The sequence below is a fragment of the Rana temporaria genome, chromosome 1 (genome assembly GCF_905171775.1).
Source record: "Rana temporaria chromosome 1, aRanTem1.1, whole genome shotgun sequence".
NCBI classification, from domain to species: domain Eukaryota; kingdom Metazoa; phylum Chordata; class Amphibia; order Anura; family Ranidae; genus Rana; species Rana temporaria.
This window is the reverse complement of record NC_053489.1, coordinates 13,769,558-13,789,497: the sequence shown is the minus strand read 5'-3', so window position 1 is coordinate 13,789,497 and position 19,940 is coordinate 13,769,558. Positions and strand designations below refer to the sequence as shown.

The following is a 19,940-nucleotide window of genomic DNA, read 5'->3' as shown; positions in this document are numbered from 1 at the left end:
AACCTGGCCTTGGGGCAGCAGGGAGAGCAAATCCGGCCCTGGTGATATCAGTTAGGTTTTAGTGTCAGAGTCTGCGTCGCCCCAGGCAGCATCAGATTAGTGCCAGTAGCGCTAACACCCACGCACGCAGCATACACCTCCCTTAGTGGTATAGTATCTGAACGGATCAATATCTGATCAGATCTATACTAGCGTCCCCAGCAGTTTAGGATTCCTAAAAAACGCAGTGTTAGCGGGATCAGCCCAGATACCTGCTAGCACCTGCATTTTGCCCCTTCGCCCTGCCCACCCAAGTGCAGTATTGATTGATCACTGTGACTCACAAAACGCTAAACACATAACTGCAGCGTTTACAGAGTCAGGCCTGATCCCTGCGATCGCTAACAGTTTTTTCGTTAGTGTTTGATACAGTTGCTGACAGTCTACAAGCTTTTTTTTTCAGTGCGTCTCACTAGTAGGGATGAGCCTGATGTTTGAGTCTAACATAAGTTCGACTCGAACATCGGGTGTTTGCCTGTTCACCGAATAGCGAACAATTTGGGGTGTTCGCGGGAAATTCGAAAGCCGCGGAACACCCTTTAAAAGTCTATGGGAGAAATCAAAAGTGCTAATTTTAAAGGTTAATATGCAAGTTATTGTCATTGAAAGTGTTTGGGGACCCGGGTCTTGCCCCAGGGGACATGTATCAATGCAACAAAAAAATATTTAAAAACTAACGTTTTTTCGGGATCAGTGATTTTAATAATGCTTAACCACTTAAAGACCTTAGGTGTTTTTCAGATTTGGTGTTTGCAAGACTAAAACATTTTTTTCTGCTAGAAAATTACTTAAAAGCCCCAAACATATATTGTGAAAGATAATGTTACGCCGAGTAAAATGATACCCAACATGTCACTCTTAAAAATTGCGCCCGCTCGTGGCATGGCCTCAAACTTTTACCCTTAAAAATCTCGATAGGCGACGTTTAAAAAATTCTATAGGTTGCATTTTTTGAGCTACAGAGTAGGCCTAGGGCTAGAATTATTGCTCTCGCTCTAACGATCGCGGCGATACCTCACTTGTGTGATTTGAACACCGTTTTCATATGCGGGCGCTACTCGCGTATGCGTTCGCTTCTGCGCGCGAGCTCGTCGGGACGGGGCACTTTAAAAACAATTGTTTTCTTATTTATTTTTATTACTTTTTACACTGAAAAAAAAAATTTGATCACTTTTATTCCTATTACAAGGAATGTAAACATCCCTTGTGATAGAAAAAAGCATGACAGGTCCTCTTAAATATGAGATCTGGGGTCAAAAAGACCTCACATCTCATATTTAGACTAAAATGCAAAAAAAAAAAAAAAAAGTGAAAATTTAATTTTTTCAAATGACAAAAAAAAAAACATGTCTCTTTAAGAGGCTGGGCGGGACTGACGTTTTGACGTCACTTCCGCCCAGCAGAGCTATGGGGACGGGCGAAGGAGATTTTTCCTTCAGTCTCGTCCCCAGTCACCAGCCGAACGGTCCCGATCGCCTCCGCCGCTACCGATGGCTACGGTAAGCGGCGGAGGGCGCGGGAGAGCGGCGGGAGTGGGGGGGGCCCGCTCCCGCCACCGATAACGGCGATCTCGCGGTGAATCCGCCGCGGAGACCGCCATTATCGTGTACAGGACCGCGCTCATGCTAAAGATAGATACCTCGGTTGTGGCAGCAGCTGCTGCCGTTACCGAGATATCCATCTTTAAAATTTGGACTATACGTATACTGTATATACATGAGCGGGTCTGGAAGTGGATAAAGTGAGACAGTAAAAGTGAAATTAAATTTCATACCTGGGGTGGGGGGTGCCTGTAGTATGCCTGTAAATGAGCACATTTTCCCAGCTATAATGAATGGTCGGGTCCCGGCAATACAGATACAAATCGTTGAAAAAAAATGGCATCAAAATGAAAAAAAGAAAAAATGAGTGGGGGTCCCCTAAATTCCATACCAGGCCAATTTTTTTTTTTTAATGGCGTAGGAGTCCCCCTCAAAATCTATACCAGACTCTTCAGGTCCCCTTAACAAAGGGGACCCCCAGATCCCACCCCCCTATGTGAATTGGTAAAGGGGTACATTGTACCCCTACCATTTAACAAGAAAAAATATATATTTTTTTAAAAACCACAGTAGATAGCTTGGGACAAGTCCTTTATTAAAAATAAAAATCCAGTTATGTAATCCATTCTCGAGCGGAGGATACGGAGAAAAAAACACTGACAAGATCCTGCCTCCATGGGAGGCACACGCCTTGTGACAGCTCATAAATAGCTGAGGATGGGGCCACCCGTCACATGTGCAGGTGACCCCACCCCCCTTTGACGCAACGGGGAAACACTGGGGTTACCCAGTGACATGTACAGATGACGCCCCCTCTGATGCAATGGGAAACCCATTAAAATACCGATCAAATACCACCAAAAGAAAGCTCTATTTGTGGAAAAAAAAGGACGTAAATTTTGTTTGGGAGCCACGCCATACGACCTCGCAATTGTCAGTTAAATCGACGCAGTGCTGAATCGCAAAAACTGCTCTGGTCATTGGGCAGACAAATGTTCCGGGGCTGAAGTGGTTAATTCTCTACCCATTCAAATCCCCAACACATTCTTTACCTAGTAGCCGACCGCGCACCGTCATTATACGGCGGCAGGTCGGCTCTCCTGGGCGAGAGCCCGTAGCTATACGTCCTATCGTATAGCCGCCACTAGGGGGCGCGTGCGCGCCGCCGGAGGCGCGCGCGCGCTCCCCGCTCGCCCCCGACTCCCGTGCGTGTGCCCGGCGGGCGCGATCGCCGCCGGGCACACGCGATCGCTCGGTACAGAGCGGGGACCGGGAGCTGTGTGTGTAAACACACAGCTCTCATTCCTGTCAGCAGGGGAAATGCTGATTTTCTGTTCATACAATGTATGAACAGAAAATCAGTGTTTCCCCTAGTGAGGCCACCCCCCCCCACACAGTAAGAACACACCCAGGCATACTTAACCCCTTCCCCGCCCCCTAGTGTTAACCCCTTCACTGCCAGTGGCATTTTTATAGTAATCTAATGCATTTTTATAGCACTGATCGCTATAAAAATGCCAATGGTCCCAAAAATGTGTCAAAAATGTCCGAAGTGTCCGCCATAATGTCGCAATACCGAAAAAAAAATCGCTGATCGCCGCCATTACTAGTAAAAAAAATATTAATAAAAATGCCATAAAAATACCCCCTATTTTGTAAACGCTATAACTTTTGCGCAAACCAATCAATAAACGCTTATTGCGATTTTTTTTACGAAAAATATGTAGAAGAATACGTATCTGCCTAAACTGAGGAAAAAAAATGTTTTTTTATATATTTTTGGGGGATATTTATTACAGCAAAAAGTAAAAAATATTCATTTTTTTCAAAATTGTCGCTCTATTTTTGTTTATAGCGCAAAAAATAAAAAACGCAGAGGTGATCAAATACCACCAAAAGAAAGCTCTATTTGTGGGAAAAAAAGGACGCCAATTTTGTTTGGGAGCCACGTCGCACGACCGCGCCATTGTCTGTTAAAGCGACGCAGTCCCGAATCGCAAAAAGTACTCTGGTCTTTAGGCAGCAATATGTTCCGGGGGGTAAGTGGTTACTAAACTTCCGGGTCTTTAAAGAAGGTTCTTATGGGCAGATAAAAAACCTAGACTAAACTTACGCCTGCTCACCATCCCCAAAAATAAAGGTGGCATTGGACTACCAGATTTAAAAAAATACTACCACACAACACACATCACTAGACTCATTGACTGGCATTGCCATGGCAACAATAAAGATTGGGAACAACTAGAATGATCTCACAATAAGCAACAGCTGCTCTACTACCCCTGGACACTTCATTCTAAATCACCCAAAAACTTCAACAGCCGTTGATCACAACCACCATAGACATAATACACAAGATTTCTGCGCCACACAAAATAGCCTCAATACCAGGACCCCTTACACCGATCGACAACAGCCCTGACCAGACCTAAACCAAAGAATACTACCGAAACCTAAATAGAGCTCCAATCTTCTGGCGACACACTGCCTCCTTAAAGATAAAATCAGAACATTCTCACTAAAATCGAACAGACTCGCTAAAAGAGGAGTAAGGAGACTCATTTCCTGGCTTTTGGTTTCTATATGCAAATTAAAGATTTCCTAATAAACAGCAAACATAAAGCTAGGCTAGTCACATAATCAGATGAACTCATAGCACCAAACGTGTAACTCCAACACTCCTAGTTATTAATTAGATCCATGCTATAACAACATAGTCCTGAAGCACGTACTACATGACCATTCAAGTATCATTTATTACCTATTATGACTTATTTAGGTGAATCTTAAAAAATTTACTGTATATACTCGAGTATAAGCCAAGTTTTTCAGCACTTTTTTTTTGCTGAAAATGCCCCCCTCGGCTTATACTCAAGTCACCTTTATGCGCCTGATCTCCCGGAATTTGTGAACCCGGTACCGGTTTGACGTATGTCCCCTGGACCCCAAGCTTGGCACACATGTAGCCCTACTCTTCCTCTACAAGTGTGAAAAGGTTGTTGTCTGGGGGACACAGATTTTTCAAACCAGGCACCCCTTCCATAGACTCCCGTGTTAAACGGTAATTTCTCCGGTGACTTTGGGGACCCAGGACTAGCCAGTCATAGGTCCCCTGAACCCAGAACTTGGCACACATGTAGCCCCATTTCTCCTCTATAAGTCTGCAAAGTTTGTTGTCTGGAAAACCTACGGCTGGGGAGCACCGATTTTCAAAGCCGGGCACTCCTTCCATAAGTTAGACGTCAGTCTAGTCATGGGCACAGTGAGGCATGGACACAGTGAGGCATGGACACAGTGAGACATGGGCACAGTGACGCATGGCACAGTGAGGCATGGGCACAGTGAGGCATGGACATAGTGAGGCATGCACATGGACACAGTGAGGCATGCAGATGGACACCCTAGTCTTATACTCGAGTCAATACGTTTTTCCATTGTTTTGTGGTAAAATTAGGTGCCTTGGCTTATATTCGGGTCGGCTTATACTTAAGTGTATACGTTAAGTGTTTATTTACTCTTAAAATGTATGTTTTCCCACTCCCCATTCCTTTTCTACCCTTTCCTAACATGCCAAATACCTCCAAATAACTGCTTTATTATCATATTTTGCAAATCGATCATCACAATTATTGTTAACTGACACTATCTCTCAATGCGCCTTATTAGACACACGTTACTTCATAAACTTTCAATAAACTTTGATTGTGAAAAAAAAAAAAAACAGTCCGAATGATAGAAAAAAAATATGGTCCATTAGCAGGCCAAGGTCAGTGCACAAGAAACAATCCAGTAGGCAGAGACATTGTTGGTAAACAGGCCAGGGTCAATTAATGTGGAAGATAGTGTTGTAGAATCTCATATTAGCCAATGTATTTCATATTATTATTTCATATTATTTATATTGATGTGCATATGTTTTACTGATAATATAATTATTATTCATATTATTATCCATGTTGTTATTATTATTATTATTATTATTTTTTTTTTTTTTATATAGTAGTGATCTTATCAATATTATTATTCAATAGTAAATAGTTATTAAATCTGTATTAATGTACACTATGTTATTCTATAAAAATACAGAATGTATTTTTAAGACAGTCATAAGCTAACTAGGTGAAAGTTCATTTTAAGTTCAGCTAATTAGAGAAGAAACATTTTGACAATAGTTGAAATTAGGGTTGTCCAGATACCGATACCAGTATCGGTATCGGTACCGATACCGAGTATTTGCGGGAGTACTCGTACTCGCGCAAATACCCCCGATACCTAAATAGAATACTCCCCCCCCCCCGCCGCTGCCGCCGCATCGCACCGCCGCATCGAAAGCCGTCGCATGGGTTAAACGCCGTGCGGGAACATCACAGCTTTCATTTGAATAGCTGTAGTGTTCCCGCGCGTATAGACACTCCCCCTTGCTCGGGATTGGATGGGTGATCATGATCTGTCCAATCCCGAGCAAGGGGGAGTGTCTATACACGCGGGCAAAACAGCTATTCAAATGAATGCTGTGATTTTCTCCATGCGGCGGCTTTCGGCGGCAAAGGTATGGAGGGACATGGCTGGAGGGACATGGCTGCATATGAGAGGGACATGGCTAGAGGGACATTGCTGCATATGTGAGGGACATGGCTGCATTTGGGGGCACATTTAAAAAAAGTATCGGTATTCGGTATCGGCGACTACTTGAAAAAAAGTATCGGTACTTGTACTCGGTCCTAAAAAAGTGGTATCGGGACAACCCTAGTTGAAATATAGCTGATCAGATAAGCACCAAAGATAGTGATACAAGTGGTAAACAATAATTAGGCAGTTTTGAGAAAGTTATGCACAAATCATTAATCAAGCTTGACAGGGTCTGTTTGTGCATTATTACAACTTAAAATACATTGTATAAGTTACATTAATGTTTAGACAATATTGAATAAAGTAATTAGCTGTGTGTGTGTGTATGTATGATGTGTGTGTATATATATATATATATATATATATATATATATATATATATATATATATATATATAATGTGAATAATGCAGTATCTTTTATGAAACCAAATTAATAAATACATACACATAGATAAGGTGGGGTTATTGAAAGTTCATTCTCTGAAAGTCATAAATCTGTCATCCTTTAAGTTGTGGCTAACATAGCTGGGTGCCAGACTGTCTCTACACAGGTGTTTTTAATTGGACAAAACCAGTTAAAAATCACTTTAATGAACATATAGGAATTCTAGGAATAATTAAGTTTGTTTGGTTGTAGGACATTGACGTAGATCGTAGCAACCAATCACATCTAGGAGAGATGGCTTAGATGAGGCTGTGAGGGTATATAAATGCCAGTTTTACAATTGTTAGTCAGACAAGTCAGATAGGCGTCTATCAGGCTGACCGCTTGTCCATGCAGCCCTATAGCACGGGTGGCACGCGGTCAGAACCAGTAGGCAAATATCTGTCCATAACTTGTCGTACGAGTCAAATGGGGAAAACTTCTTAACTTGTTCCAGAGTGTGGTCTCAGGTGAATTTCCCTCACAAACTTGATTGAGCTGTTTGACCAACTGGTCCCCATCAGGTAACTGGGTTACCAAGAATTGGCAGAAAAGACCCATTCTGGTTCAAGGTGAGAACAATTCACTATTGTTTCAATTTGGTTATAGGATAAGAATATCAATATCAAATATGCTTGCATTGTAAGAAATTGTATAAATTAGACCTGTATCTTGTAATACTTTGAACATAAAACTGTATGTTACCGGTTGTTAATAAACCTGCATTGTTGAAGTCCTGCCTGGTTCGAAACTTTGTTATTCTACTTCAATAGAAACATGGTAGCAGGCAAATGATCCACACAGTTATTTCAAACTGGGAAATTACAGTCTGTTAAAAATAAGGGAAACTAATATCTTAGGGATGTGTGATAATGTCTAAGGCTGGGTTCACACTAGTGCAAATTGGATGAGGGTTTTTCCCACATACAATTTGCATGACAGGAGTGTGTGTCTGGCTCTCAATGGAGCCGGTTCATACATCTCTGTGACGGCCACAGAACAGATTGCACAAGGGTCCCCTACGTCTTTGGCTCCGTTTCAGATCTGAATTCAAGCAAAAAAAAAAAAATCTGGTCTGATTCGTCCCTGAAATGGAGAACAAGAATGCACCAGACCCCTGCTGGGAGTCACGGGAGGGACATTGGGGACAATGATAACTGGTGTCTCTTCTAACTCCGCCTCTGCTGCAAACACAACATTGTTTTGGCATTTTCTTCCTGATTCTGGGGGGGGAATGTTTTCGGGAAAATGTTGCTCATGAAGTCAACTCACACAATCAGAGCAAATGCTTCCTTGCTGGTAGATGAGGGCAGTGACAATTTCTTCAAAACATTTGAGGAAGGTACTGGGTCTTTCTCTTGACTTCTGATAGGCGTACGCATTATACATGACCATATGAAAAAGGTAAATTGTGACTGTTTTATACCAGTAAAGGGACTTTGTAATTTGTAAATATGGCTGTAGTATCTGGTCGTTTAAACCCACCCCTCCCATAAACAGATTATAATTGTGGATGCATTCAGGCTTTACAATGGGACCGTGTCTTCTGGGAATCTTTACTAAGATGTCATTGTGGATGGTGGACAGGACATAGGCATCTCTGTTGTCCCTCCACGTCACGGCCAACACTTCCTCATACTTGTACATTCCCCCTTTGTTTTTTTGTTTTTTTTGTTTTCCGCTCAGACTTAACTTTCTTGGCGACTTTCTCATGGAAGATGGACCCCCATCGTCTCCGTAGAAGTTTTAGCATCATATGCGGATAAATTATTACTTTTTCTATGTTTTTTAATCTGAAATAAGTTTACTTTGGAAAAAAGCAGGAAAAACAGATAAGGGAATACATAAATTGAGCCGATGTTTTGGTCTGGAACATATATTTCTGCACATCTTTCGGAAAAATGGTTTTGTAGTGGCCATATTTTATATAATTTATCATGGTTGGGATCATCTCGGGAGAATTTACATATAGTTTTTTTTTTTATACAATGTTATATTTAGTGTGTATGATTAGAATACTTGTAGGAAGGGGTCGGGGGGTTGTTACTTCTTAATCTTTTTAGCTTTTTCTTTGACAAGAAGATCTTGGAGGTGGCAGAAATATTCTATTATGGGGCTCTTATGAGTAAGAACAATAATTTCAAAACATATTAAGCTAACATAATTCTAATGTTAAATGTATTTTTCAGAATAAATCCAATGATTGATCGATGAGCACCTGGAACCTGTTTTTAGCTTTGGAAGTCTTCATATCAGGATCTGGCAAGGTGTGGGGTGGGAGTGTTGGCTCTGAAGCATTGTATAGGGAAGATGAATACTCCCTTGTGGCAGAAGTTTTCAAAGGAATTTACACAAGGAGGAGGATTTTTTATTAGGTCCTATAAAGAAAATATCCTTTAAAATGAAATCAACTTATCACTTAAAATGTGAATTTATTGAGGACATGTTCTCATCAATCCTAACTAATATTAAAAAATGGTTTTAGAATACACCATCAATATGTATTTATTAATATAGCTGGATACATCTATATACAATATATTTAAAGTGACCCTGACACTACAAATACATTACACATAGCTTATAAAAAGAACATGTTTAATATTTATCTTCCGGGAAGGTGGTGAGTGAAATCTTCCCTCTCTGGAAGAGTGATGGGTGTCTCTGGTATTGGACACTTTAGGATGATTTGGATACTTTGTCCTCCTCTGGTCACTGTGGTTCCTCCTCACTAAGTGACTACATTGTTCTGTAGTGATGTAACAGCTGGTGGGAGGAACCACTACACCCAGCAGGGGACAAGGTTTTCAACAAACCAAAATTGTCTGATTCCAGTGGTATCCAGTTAAAGTCACCATCCATCAGAGAGGTAAGTATTAAATGTAAAAATTTAACATTCTCAATACACTAGCAAATTACTAAAATTTCCAATAATAGAGATAATGCTATAACTACTGGTAACCCAGTGTTGCTCCATACATATTAGTGGATTGCTGTTTTTGTATTCAGGTCGGGTCTGAAGAGAATTATGTAACTTTTGGGAAAAAATATACAGCCAAGAAGTCCAGAACTTGAGGCCATTATGGCAAAAACCTCCACAGCCACTATGTATTTCCCTCTGGTGCTCAGATAGGCCGGGATCATGGCAATCCAGACACTGCAGAACACCAGCATGCTGAAGGTGATGTACTTGGCCTCATTAAAACTGTCCGGTAATGTCCTGGCTAAAAAAGCGATAATGAAGCTCACAGCTGCCAGAAGCCCCATATATCCCAGGACAGAGTAGAAGCCGATAACTGAACCCTCATTACACTGAATGATGATCTTCCCCTGATAAGAGTGAGTGTCCCGATCCTGGAAGGGAGGAGAAATAGACAACCAAGTGACACAGATTATGAATTGAACCAGTGAAAAGACAAAAATGATAAAATTGGGCAGTTTGGGTCCCATCCATTTCCTCCAGGGACTCCCAGGTTTGGTGGCTTTAAAAGCAATACACACCATGATACTTTTGGCAAGTAGAGAAGAGACGGCAACTGAGAAGATGACACCAAAAGAGGTGACACGCAGCATACAGGTCACATCTACTGGATGGCCGAGGAACAAGAAGACACAGAGGAAGCTCAGCATGATGGAGACCAGGAGAAGATAGCTCAGGTTCCGGTTATTAGCTTTAACAATGGGGGTGTCCTGGTAATGTATAAATATCCCCAATATTAAACCAGTCAGAAGACAACAGAGGATGGAGACAGCTGAGAATACTCCAACAATGGGATCATCAGTGTAGGAGAGAAATTCCACCAATTTTGGAACACACCGATCCTTCTTCTCATTTGGCCATTCTTCATCAGGACATTTCATGCAGTTTTCGCTGTCTGCGAAGAACAATACAAACACAATGAACATCGGGGTCAGAGATTCTGAGAAAGAAAATGAACAAACTTAACTCCATTTTGCTGTCAGCATCCATTTTAAATGTATCAGCTTACTTTGTTTTTATACTTCTATCTGATGCTTTTCCACGCCTTAGTCGCACGCTATTTAGTTTCTTGTTTATAGGACATATGTGTTTTCTTTGTAATGACGTTAAAGTACCTCTAATCACATTCTTGTCCTATATTGTTTTCAGTACATTATGTGAGTAATGTCCCTAGAACAATCTCGTTGTAATTTGTTTAGTCTGGTTTAGGCTGATCTCTTTGCTACTGTGTTCTACTATATAAACTGTGGAAAAGTACTGTATGAACTAAACTTATGCTCGAAGGTTATTGTATTTGTCTATATAAACCACGCAATAATACAGCATTATCAGATTACTTGGAGAGACTACACTGTGTCTGTGTCCAGTTATTTTAGAGTGATCTCCAGGCCGATATCTCAGATTACTTTTGCTTATCTTTCTATCGCATAGAGATATAAGGATAATATTGTATAGTAGTATAAGCATATTATTAATGCCTGGTAAGTGCCCAGAGTGTGTTGTTGGACTATTGTTTTGTTATCACGGTAGTAAGACTTATTGGGTAGCCAGCGTACCAGGGGGTTATCACTACGGGATTGGTAAAGGTCCTTTGTTCAGGGAAGGCAAACCAAGGGTTCAAATACTAAGGTTTAACCTACACACACAAATGACTTTCCAAGAGGGACTAACTGTTAAGGGACTTAGAAGTCAAATTCATCGAAGAAACAACATCTGTGTCGTTTTTCCCAAATCACTGTCACAAATAGATCCCTCTAACATTTACAAATAATGGGAATCCAACTTACCAAAGGTCTCCCTCCCCCCGGACCCGGGTGAGACATGTAAAATACATGTTGCATGGGTCTCAGAAAACCCTCAGAACAAAGAAACCCTGGGTCTGCACTCTGCAGAGAAACAGAGATATGTGTGTTCTCTGGGTGCCCCCTGCCCCTAAATGGGAAACCCACCTCCCTATATTCCCCAGAAGAATGTGTCAAATTTATATCCTATACTGATGCCAACTCAACCCCACCCTATTACCCAACATTGACAGTGCCAACTAGTCCTATAGCTGTTCTGAGAAACAGTATTAGAAAGAGCTCTGGGGAAGCTCCGGACTCTCAGAAGTCCTAAGGAAAAAAACTGTTCTATAAGTTAATGTGAGGTCCATAAATGCTGACAGTAAGGCAGCGTACACACGGTCGGTCCAAACTGATGAAAACGGCCTGAAGTTCAGTTTCATCGGTCCAAACCGACCGTGTGTATGACCCATCGGTCCGTTGTCCTTTGGTCAAAAATTTTAGAACTTGCTTTAAAATCGAATCGATGGACCGCTGCCCCGATAGGTCCAAACCAATGGTTAGTACACAAAAGCATCGGTTCAAAACCCGCGCATGCTCAGAATCAAGTCGACGCATGCTTGGAAGCATTGAACTTCGTTTTTTTCAGCATTTCGCGTTCTGACCCGATCGGTTTTTGAACTGATGGTGTGTACGCACATCAGACCATCAGGCCACTTCAGCGGTGAACCGATGAAAACGGTCCATCAGACCATTCTCATCGGTTTGGATCGACCGTGTGTACGCGGCCTGACTGTTACTGTAAAACAGTCCAGTGGACTTCCGATCAAAAAGACGTGGAACTCACTTTGAGCAGAAGGGTGGCCACAGTGATGAATGATTATTCTCACTTATTCTGCTCTCCGTGGCGAGTAATTAGTCGGTGTCTGGGGGTCCATTGGCTAAGTCTGATTGATTTTTCTAATACTGCGTATGGATGGAGGGGACTTCTCCACAGAGACCCCTCCTTTCACATTCTTGTGAAGAGGAAAACAAAATGTGTTCATTCCTGTGATTCTTCTTGGAGGGAATAAGGGAAACATGTTATATGTGACCGGGCTGTTTTAGCATGCCAGAATATTAAAGGAATTTGTGCACTTATTGTTTATATTGCTAAGTAAACATAGGTAGCGTTTCAATAGCAGCAGAAGTGTTAGGTCTCAGAGATCAAGAAAAAAGGGAGTATTTTATCTGTTGCAGCCAAAGACCACCTCCTTATAACAGCCCCCTGTCAGAGGGTCTGTCTCTGAACAAAAACCACATCCCTTGCAATTATTGACCCTATTGGCATGGGATCGATGATTCAACACAGCTTCAGGATAATGCCTAATTGTCCAGTGAATCTCTTGGGAAGGGACCTATTGGGCAAGTTGAGTATTGCAATGTCTCCTACTTGATGTCAATAACAAATGAAGGGGGATTGAATGTTCGGTCTAGCAAGATGAGCATTTCTACCTGCTTTCTGACAGAAATAGGACACCCAAGTGAGATAGGGGACAAGGAAAAGAGGCAGGCTGAACCAAAACCTCACTGTATGTAGGACTCATCCAATATACACCCTATAAAGCCACACTAAGATCGGGGGTGGGTCCAATAAGACTGGCAGGATGCCAAGTAGGTATATCTCTTAACAAAAAGTTTATTTTAAAAAATAAATTTTTGCACATTGACCCCCACATACTAGGGTATCTCTGTGCAAAATATTGCCATTTGGCAATTTTCGGAGATTTAAAAAATCATGGCATCTTAACCACTTGCCGACTGGCCACCGCCGTTATACGTCGACAAGTTGGCTCGGCTGGGCGAGAGCACGTAATATGACGTCCTCTCTCCCAGCCGCCACTAGGGGGCGCGCGCGTGCCCCCCGCTCGCCCCCGACTCCCGTGCGTGTGCCCGGCGGGCGCGATCGCGCCCGCCTGTCAGCAGGGGAAATGCTGATCTTCGGTTCATACAATGTGTGACGGTATCGGTATGATATCCCCGTCAAAGATTCCCTTCTTCCATAAGAACATCACCCCAATATTCCACTAGGAGGAATATTCCTGAGATCGCCCATTAACCACACATTAGTCCAGGCTTACTGCTAGAACAAGACAGACTTTAATGTTATAACACACAGAGCTTATATGTCATTTCCGAAACTGTTACAATGACAAATCTCCGCCCCCCTCACACTGGGGTTTCCATACAGATGATTAGGCAGACACGACGGAGCCGATGCTGAAAACACATTTTCTTTAGACAATGACATCAAGGACGCTGATTACTAGTTGTACTGAATACATTAACTAGACCGCTCGACCCCGCATATAGAGAGATAATTACCACACTGGAGCAATCAGAATAATTAACACAAGCCACTTAAACAAAGATCTCCTTCACACAACACAATAGATCAATTAACCTTTAGAAATAGTGAGGGGACATTAGCACGTCAATAACCTGTTAGCCGAGGACAGAATTACACAGGGCAAGCAGGGAGAATGAGACTGAGACATATAGGCAAATGCATCACAATGACCCCCCTTTTTCTCCCTGCTACGGCAAACCCGGTTGGACCTTCCCTGGTCCAGTAGGGTTGACGGGTTTAGAGCTTTTAGTCCGAGGTTAACTCCGTTTGGCGAGACTGACCTCCCTTGGCAACTGCTTCAGACTCAGGTATGCCACCGGGTCGTCAGATCACACGCCGGTCAGTCCCCAAGTCTTTGTGCGATCTGCAAAGTCACCAGAAGTCAGTGTGAAGATGGCGAATGGGTCTGTGCGCCGCCATCTAGGTGTCCCGCTATGGGAGGGGCAGGTTATGGCTCTGAAGTGACAGTCACAGGAGATTCATAAAAAGAAAAAGTTATATTTGTTGAAATGCTGTAGCACCGGTGCTCAGAGTTCGGGGGGGGGGATCAGGGCCCCATAGGGTCAGCCACCCTCTGCTCCCTCCGCAGCCGCCAGTTCTCCTCTTTGAGTTTCTCCAGCTCCATCTCCAGTTCATGGAGCCTGGGGGGGTCAGCCTGCTGTGACCTCAGGTGGTTGTTCTCCTCCTCCATGCGTCTTATGCACTCCTCCAGCTCTATGTACTCACGGATCAGCTCCTGCTTGCTCATGTCCTGCAGGCTCTCCACGTGGTCCTTCATCATCAGGAACTGGGTGGTGGTGTAAGGGGCCACCGGTGGGCCCTTGGCGAACATCTCGGCCCGCATCTGGGACGCCCGCTGCGACTCCCTCTCCTCCAGTCGCTTCTTCTCCTCCCAGGTCAGCTTGTTATACGGCTTCCAGGACTTCTTCTTCTCTGCGGTGGTGGCCTGGCTGCTGTTAACCCAGTTAGAGGCCGACAGGGAAAACTGGCATGCCCATTCCACGTAAGAGTCTTTTGTGGTTTTGCGTGAGTCCCTGAACTTCTGTCGGTGGGACTCTGGGGTTACTGCATAACGAGCCAGGAGCGCTTCTTTAACCCGGGCGTAGCTATGGATATCCTGATCTGGCACGGTCCGGAAAGCATCAGAAGCTTTGCCTGACAGTTTGCCTGACAATATTGCAACCCACTCTCCTCTAGCTATTCGGTGCAGGTTACATTGTCGCTCAAAATCTGCCAGGTAGTTATCAATCTCACAGTCCTTTTCATCAAAAGCTTTAAAAGCGCTAAACGGGATCTTCCTTGTGTCTGCTGTGCTGTACTCACTGTTTGGAGGATGTGCGGCTGCTTGTTGGACTGCTGCCAGTTTTAACTGTAGCTCTGCGTCTCTTATTTGTTTATCCTTCTGTAGTTCTGCGTCTCTTATTTGTTTAGCCTCCTGTAGTTCTGCGTCTCTTATTTGTTTAGCCTCCTTCGCTAACAGGTCCATCACTTTCAGCACCACATCCGTCGTTGGGTTCGGGCCGAACCATGCTAGCTTCTCTCTCATTAGCTTGTTGGCTGGCGATTCCTCCTCCTGAATCACTGGTGTCTCCATCTCTTGTACTGCTGGCGTTGCTGCAATCCCGTCCTCCTGGTCTATCTCCATTAATTCTGCTATGATGACCCGCTTGGTTTTGTTGCTAGCAATCCTTCCACGAACTTCCAGTAGTTCTTCCAGTGTCTGCTTGGAATCCGGGTGTGAAGGGGAATAGAAGGGAAAATCCCACTGCTACCAACCAATTGTGACGGTATCGGTATGATATCCCCGTCAAAGATTCCCTTCTTCCATAAGAACATCACCCCAATATTCCACTAGGAGGAATATTCCTGAGATCGCCCATTAAGCCACACATTAGTCCAGGCTTACTGCTAGAACAAGACAGACTTTAATGTTATAACACACAGAGCTTATATGTCATTTCCAAAACTGTTACAATGACAAATCTCCGCCCCCCTCACACTGGGGTTTCCATACAGATGATTAGGCAGACACGACGGAGCCGATGCTGAAAACACATTTTCTTTAGACAATGACATCAAGGACGCTGATTACTAGTTGTACTGAATACATTAACTAGACCGCTCGACCCCGCATATAGAGAGATAATTACCACACTGGAGCAATCAGAATAATTAACACAAGCCACTTAAACACAGATCTCCTTCACACAACACAATAGATCAATTAACCTTTAGAAATAGTGAGGGGACATTAGCACGTCAATAACCTGTTAGCCGAGGACAGAATTACACAGGGCAAGCAGGGAGAATGAGACTGAGACATATAGGCAAATGCATCACACAATGTATGAACCGAGGATCAGTGCTTCCCCTAGTGAGGCCACCCCCCCCACAGTAAGAACACACCCAGGCATACTTAACCCCTTGACTGCCAGTGGCATTTTTATAGTAATCCAATGCATTTTTATAGCACTGATCGCTATAAAAATGCCAATGGTCCCAAAAATGTGTCAAAAGTGTCCGAAGTGTCCGCCATAATGTCGCAGTACCGAAAAAAAAAATCGCTGATCGCCGCCATTACTAGTAAAAAAAATAAAAAAAAATATAATAAAAATGACATAAAAATACCCCCTATTTTGTAAACGCTATAACTTTTGCGCAAACCAATCAATAAACGCTTATTGCGATTTTTTTTACGAAAAATATGTAGAAGAAAACGTATCGGCCTAAACTGAGGAAAAAAAATGTTTTTTTATATATTTTTGGGGGATATTTATTATAGCAAAATGGAAAAAATATTAATTTTTTTCAAAATTGTCGCTCTATTTTTGTTTATAGCGCAAAAACTAAAAACCGCAGAGGTGATCAAATACCACCAAAAGAAAGCTCTATTTGTGGGAAAAAAAGGACGCCAATTTTGTTTGGGAGCCACGTCGCACGACCGCGCAATTGTCTGTTAAAGCGACGCAGTCCCGAATCGCAAAAAGTACTCTGGTCTTTGGGCAGCAATATGGTCCGGGGGGTAAGTGGTTAAAGGAACATAACACGTTAACACTTATTAAGCCTAATCTGTGTATTAGCCTAAATCTTCCCCGTCCTTTTGTACTCACTCTGTTCTCAGGCATGGTCAAAAATGTATAATCTATACATTTCTAGAAGAGGGGATACTATAGAGATCACCCTACAACACCTCTATAAACCCTGTAAAGAAAGCAGATGGAACTTACCGCTTTGTACAGGACTTGAGGGAAATTAACAGTTTAGTTATACCTAGAGCACCAGTTGTACCTGATGTGCCATGCCACAGCCATACCATTTGGTGCTACCCACTTCACAGCGTTTGGTTTAGCGAATGCGTTTTAGCGTCCTGGTGGACGAGGAGAGGGCATCCCCTTGTGGACACAGCCCATTTAATTTATCCTTCACGGCCGGTAGCTAACCTGGTGGATGTTATCCTCAGAATTATGTACCCTTTGTTGTCTATGCAATTGTGCTCCAGACCACATTGCGAGCCCACCTGTGAGACCACACCTACACATAGATTGGTCCTGCTACAGTAACAGTAGTAACAGTAACTACTCTGGAGTTACTCTTTGGAGGCCGGTCAAAGGGACAGGTTGAGTTTGCACCCAGAAGGAAACTCTGTAATCAGAGTCATTGGTCCTTTGTTCGTGGTCGTTGGATATATTTATATAGATAGTCGAGAGATCGAGGGCTTTTTGGGTCCATTTGAAGGGTCATAAATGTGTTCTTACTTCGGCAGGTAAATCAATCAAGCAATAAGTTAAATTGATTGTCTGTTTTCAGCCTTCCAGGTTCTTTCTGAGGTAGCCATACTAACATTAAAACCAATGCGTGCAAAGCACAATGGATTAAACTCACATATGGCAGCAGACCAAGGATGCTGTATCACAGCCCGGGACACTTGATGGGTCTGTGCAACTCACAGATTCTACCCTAGTTCTGGCCCAGTATAGCTGGGATTAATAATTCAACTTTAAGGACCCCAGAACGAGAAGAACAAGTGGTCCACAGGGGGCAACTTCTTATGAAACAAGACTTTGGAGTCAATATGATCTTTTATGTCTGCCAGCCATTCTAACCCCTCCACAGCCATATTCCAGCTTGACACATGGAACGTGTCTTTAGTCACAAGCAGTTATGGCTGCCCTAGTAAATGAACATGGGATAGAAACAGGGTTCACCACAGTTGGTTTTATAATATACCACTTCTTGTTTTACCTGTTACCAAAAGGTGTTACCAAGGGCTGAACATCCCTTCCAGAGATTACAAAAAGATATATCCGGATGCCCGAGTAGATCGGTATCTGAAAATGCTATGGTTGTAGTGCCCAGACTTGGCCTCCCTGATTGTTTAGGAAAAAAAAATTATTTGTATGCAGGGGACAATTTTAAGACTATGGCAGGTGTCCTCGCCAAGGTAGAGAACAGCGTCCTGTAGGGTTTTTTCCCAAAGATGGTTCCAGTTCAGGTTCAAGGCATGCCTGCGTGCCTCCAAGCATTAGCATCCTGTGTGATGGCAGTCAGGATGTCAACGTCATTTACCCTGGGCAGACCTACTACTTTACCCAACACTCGCAATGCGACAATGTTATTTAAAATAATCACACCCAACACATGCCTGCTCAGAGATTGGGTGGATATGGAGATAAAATCCAAAACTATACACATCAGACCAAGCCCAATTTGAATGCCTTTTTAGGATTAAATAGGAGAACAGGGTGAGGGAGTACCACAACATAACTGTAAACACGGAACATTGCTCAACGGGACACTTCTCCCAGGTCATTTATGACTTCCACTGTTTTATCTGATGTGCACAAGGGTTTTGTAGATTCTGCTGTTATTAGAGTGCATTTGCAGAGTCAGCTGCCAGGGTAGCCAGCAGGTACTAATACCTGAAATAGCACTGCTAGATCATACATTATTAGACTTCCAGACATGCCACTGACCAGGATATTAGGGATGGAAAAGGCTGAAAGCGGAGCTTTTCCTCAAAGAGGGGAAACCATGTATCCCCGCAGCAAGTGCTCCCCTATTCTGTGAAGTCCTTCTTAAGGATTTTTATATTGCAGGACTACCCAAATTGGTCAGAGGTTATGTTTCATGGTGTATTACCTAATAAACCATAACTGCTTTTAACTGCTTCTGCTTGCAAGTGTTGATTTGTTTCCCTCTTTTCTCTGACACTTTTTAAACAGCTTTTTTTTTCTTTCTGCTAATTAAGGCAATTGGTTAATTGTTCACAGGTGAGCTGACGGTGGCTCACGTGTGGATTTTTAACTAAAGTGGATGAGTTAAAAACCAGGAGTTGAAAACAGGAGTTAAGACAGGAGTCTTCTAAACTGTAAGTAACATCTTAAACTTCATACAAGTAATTATATTGTAATGAGTGTTAGCAGGGTTGAAGGTTTTGCTCAGTGCACAGTATGCCACATGTATGCAAAATTGGTGCAACAGCTCCAGGATGGATACCGCTGTGACAGATGTGAGCAGGTTGCCCTTCTGAAAGCTCTCATTAGAGATCTGGAGGAGCAAGTTGCAACACTGGGTAGAAAGGACAACCTTGAATAGGGTCCTCTGCTCGCTGAGCAGGTGGTCAGTAAGGTTGATGTGGAGGGTAGTGTTGAGCGGAATACCGCATATTCGATTTCGCGATATATCATGAATATATAGCCGAATATTCGTGAAATATTCGCTAAAATCGAATATTCGTGATATTTTATCAAAAAAACATGTTTGTGAAATTTCGCTAATGCGAATGCAAAACTGATTGCGAAATTTCGCTAATGCAAATGCGAAATTGATTGCGAAATTTTGAAACATTCAATTTCACCTGCCCTTTGGAAAAAGTGTGGTTTTACGTAATGGACCCTGCAACTAACAAGATATTAATAAAATAAATATATTATTATATAGATTTGAGGGTTTACTTTGACCAATTTGTATATTGATTAGTTTAATAAATATTTAATAACCATAGATTTGGAAAATACAAGTAAACCGTTTACGTTGACATCTCTTAAATGTCTTTATGTTAAACAGTTATTATTCTCATTAAAGAGGTGACATGCAAATGATGATGACACGGGACAAAAGATGGAAAATTCTTTGAAGATGTGATACACTGGAAAA

General features: G+C 42.6%; 1 protein-coding gene across 1 annotated transcript; it reads right to left on the bottom strand.

Moving 5' to 3' along the window:
• Nucleotides 1–9,157: 9,157 nt before the first annotated feature.
• On the bottom strand, nucleotides 9,158–10,920 carry LOC120924783 (vomeronasal type-2 receptor 26-like). The gene has a single exon (XM_040335800.1). The coding sequence runs from the start codon at nucleotides 10,538–10,540 to the stop codon at nucleotides 9,617–9,619; it is 924 nt and encodes a 307-aa protein (XP_040191734.1). The 5' UTR covers nucleotides 10,541–10,920; the 3' UTR covers nucleotides 9,158–9,616.
• Between the last annotated feature and the right edge of the window lie 9,020 nt (nucleotides 10,921–19,940).